The sequence below is a fragment of the Rhincodon typus genome, unplaced genomic scaffold (genome assembly GCF_021869965.1).
Source record: "Rhincodon typus isolate 14 unplaced genomic scaffold, sRhiTyp1.1 hic_rhity00014490, whole genome shotgun sequence".
Taxonomy (NCBI): Eukaryota; Metazoa; Chordata; class Chondrichthyes; order Orectolobiformes; family Rhincodontidae; genus Rhincodon; species Rhincodon typus.
Window position 1 is genome coordinate 2,517 of NW_025980128.1, and position 3,292 is coordinate 5,808.

The window sequence follows — 3,292 nt, forward strand, 5'->3', positions numbered from 1 at the left end:
AAAACAAGGCAAAGGATCAAGATTAGGCCATTTGTACCATCAAGCCTGCTCCTCTGTTAAGTACAATCATGGCCAATCCAGGGCTCCTACCCATGCCCTAAACAGCCCGTGATTCTATGAGAAATTAAATATCTGCCGATCTCAGTCTTAAATATATTCAACAATGGAGCATTTGGGAACCTTCTGGGATACAGAATTTTAATGATTCCTTTCAGTGAAGACATTTCACTTCCTCTCAGTCCTAAATGGATTGTCCCTCTTCTTGTTCATCCTTGAAAGAGCAGGCTTGTGTTCAGTGGGATTGGTCTGTGCTCTTGCTTTGTGATCATTTCCAGATCAGATGTGCTCTGACTCTGGTCGGCACTTGATGCTATGGGAGACCAGAGGTCAGCACTGAAGGTCAGGAGTAGGGAGGAACAGAGAGAACAGAGTGTGGGGTGTTGTAACCCATGAGGAAAGGTAAGCTATGTAGAGGGGTGGTGGGTGGATAGTAGATTATCGCATTGATTCAAAATGGCTTAACAAGATTTCTGGGGCAAGATTGTTCTCGTTGTATTCATTCTTGTTGTCCCTTAGCATTGTTTCTGACAGCCATGATGCTTTTCTTCATTCTACAGCGTGAATGTATCTCCATCCATGTTGGCCAGGCTGGTGTCCAGATGGGCAATGCCTGCTGGGAGCTGTACTGTTTGGAGCATGGGATCCAGCCCGATGGGCAGATGACAGGCGACAAGTCTTGTGGGGTTGTGGATGACTCCTATACAACATTCTTCAGTCATACAGGATCTGGCAAACACGTACCCAGGGCTGTGTTTGTGGATCTGGAACCCACTGTGATTGGTTTGTATTGGCTTTTGATCCTTGTTAGAATTAGCATTAGATTTTATTGTCACACGTACTCAAGTGTAGGAATACAGTGAAAAGTGTACAAAGTCGCCATTCTCCCGGGCTGTCTTGGTTGCAAAACCAGAATTTAAAAAAAAAAAAACGACGGCAGAAATAAATGAAAGCCAAAAGGTAAGAAAAACATCCACATCTTAAAGTCTAAGTCACATCTCCATAAAGGTGTTTGGAAACACCAATGCAGACACCCGGGCCTAGCTGTGCCCTGGCGTTGGGCTGGGCCGGGCCCGGAGTCTTAGTCAGCCTGCGAGTCTCACATGCATAGCCTTTCCAGGTGTTCAAATTGCTTCCGGATCTTTGCTGCTATCATGCCTGAACCTGTCACCAGGAGCAGACTTGCTCCAGATATAACCTGGCTCTGAGCTGAAGAGACTGGGACAACCCCCCATTTAGTAAAGAGAAGGGTTGAGCAATGACCAGGAGAGAGAGCTCTTTAAAATTATGAAGCAGCTCAACAGGATGGAAATAGAGTTTCTGCTTGTGGCAGAGTGTAAAACACATGGCCATAAATAAAAGACTGTCAGTAATGAACCCACTAGGGCATTCGGGAGAAAACTCTTTACCCAGAAATGTTTTGAACACAGAAGCTCCTACTACATGGAGTAACAAAGACCAATGGGATAATTTAAGGGGAAGCCGAATAAATACATAAGACTAGAGGGATATGTTGGATGGAGAAGGATGTGAAGAGACTCACCTGGAGTGTGTAAGCATCTGAACAGACCGGTGAGGCTGAAAGGCCCACATGGTATTGTAAACTGTAGGTAATTCCACATTAATTCATTACTTTGAGTTATACGGAGTTCTTTGGACCATCTCCCCAAGGAAACAAAAAGCAATTCCCAAAAGCCATTAATATTTCTTCACCTTTTGACTACTGTCTTCAGCGAATAGTTATCCTGTACCTTTCTCAAGGTATAACCTGGCCCCAGATCAACTGGTTACACTATGGGTTGATTCCTCATTCTGGGACCTGCTGTGTGTGGGGACAGGAAATAATTACTTCAATCCTCTAAATTTGTTCAAGTACATAAATACCTGGCCGTCTTTGTAACTCATCCTCAGGATATAGGCCAGACTGGGTTAAGTTTGACTGGTGTTCTCTCTCTAAAGGGCTGTAGGAAATCATTTGTGTTTCACAAGCACCAGTGCAATGGTCAGTTATAGTGACAGAGTGTTTCATTTCTACGTTTAAAACTGTTCAAACTTCTCCAGCCCGGAGAACAGTCAGAGTGGGTACTGATGCTCATCTGAGGAGCTGGTGCAGACATGATGGGCTGAATGGCCTCCTTCTACACCGTAACAAATCTGTGAAAATCTCTGGATTTACAAGTTATGTAACATAATCCCAACCTCATGCCAATGTCAGTTATCTAGCCCAATATTCATTATCCAAGTTAAATCATTTATTTTTGTCAGAAGTCACACAACACCAGGTTACAGTCCAACAGGTTTATTTAAAATCACAAGCTTTCGAAGCACTGCTCCTTTGTCAGGTGAGGTGATTTTGTTCACCCCAGTCCAATACCGGCATCTCCACATCATGGGTTTATGTCAATCTTTTCTGTTTGTGTTTATTTGCAGACTCCTGTTGTTCCCTTTCACTATTTTTTGCCCCAGTGCAAAAGCGTTTAACTCTTCAAAGTTTATTATACATCCTATTGGTTTGTAAACTGACCTCCATCTGCTGTTCTGATTCCAGATGAAATCCGTACTGGTACCTATCGCCAGCTGTATCACCCTGAGCAGCTCATCACCGGGAAGGAAGATGCTGCCAATAACTATGCCCGTGGGCACTATACCATTGGCAAGGAGCTGATTGACTCTGTCTTGGACAGAATCCGTAAGCTGGTGAGTGGGCACTTCCAACAAGTTTGCCAGTAGGCTCCAATTACAGTTTGTATCTGATGGATTGTTCCTGCTTTGTTTCACAGGCTGACCAATGCACGGGTCTCCAGGGCTTCCTGGTGTTCCACAGCTTCGGTGGAGGCACAGGCTCTGGATTCACATCCCTGCTGATGGAACGTCTCTCTGTTGACTTTGGAAAGAAGTCCAAGCTGGAGTTTTCCATCTACCCAGCTCCTCAGGTCTCCACAGCTGTGGTTGAACCTTACAACTCTATCCTGACGACACACACCACTCTCGAACACTCAGACTGTGCCTTCATGGTAGATAATGAAGCCATCTATGATATCTGCCGCAGAAACCTGGACATTGAACGCCCAACCTACACCAATTTGAATCGGCTCATTAGCCAGATTGTGTCCTCCATCACAGCCTCCCTTCGCTTTGATGGCGCTTTGAATGTTGACTTGACAGAGTTTCAGACCAATTTAGTTCCCTATCCACGTATCCATTTCCCTCTGGCTACCTATGCCCCAGTCATCTC

At 44.9% G+C, this 3,292-nt stretch overlaps 1 protein-coding gene across 1 annotated transcript; it reads left to right on the plus strand.

The window, feature by feature from the left end:
• Window positions 1-593: 593 nt before the first annotated feature.
• On the plus strand, window positions 594-3,287 carry LOC109924431 (tubulin alpha chain-like; the record flags this gene model as incomplete). Its single annotated transcript, XM_048594786.1, has 3 exons — window positions 594-840; window positions 2,606-2,754; window positions 2,838-3,287. Coding segments are annotated over exons 1-3 (846 nt in total), but the record flags the coding sequence as incomplete, so codon positions are not given.
• Window positions 3,288-3,292: the final 5 nt, after the last annotated feature.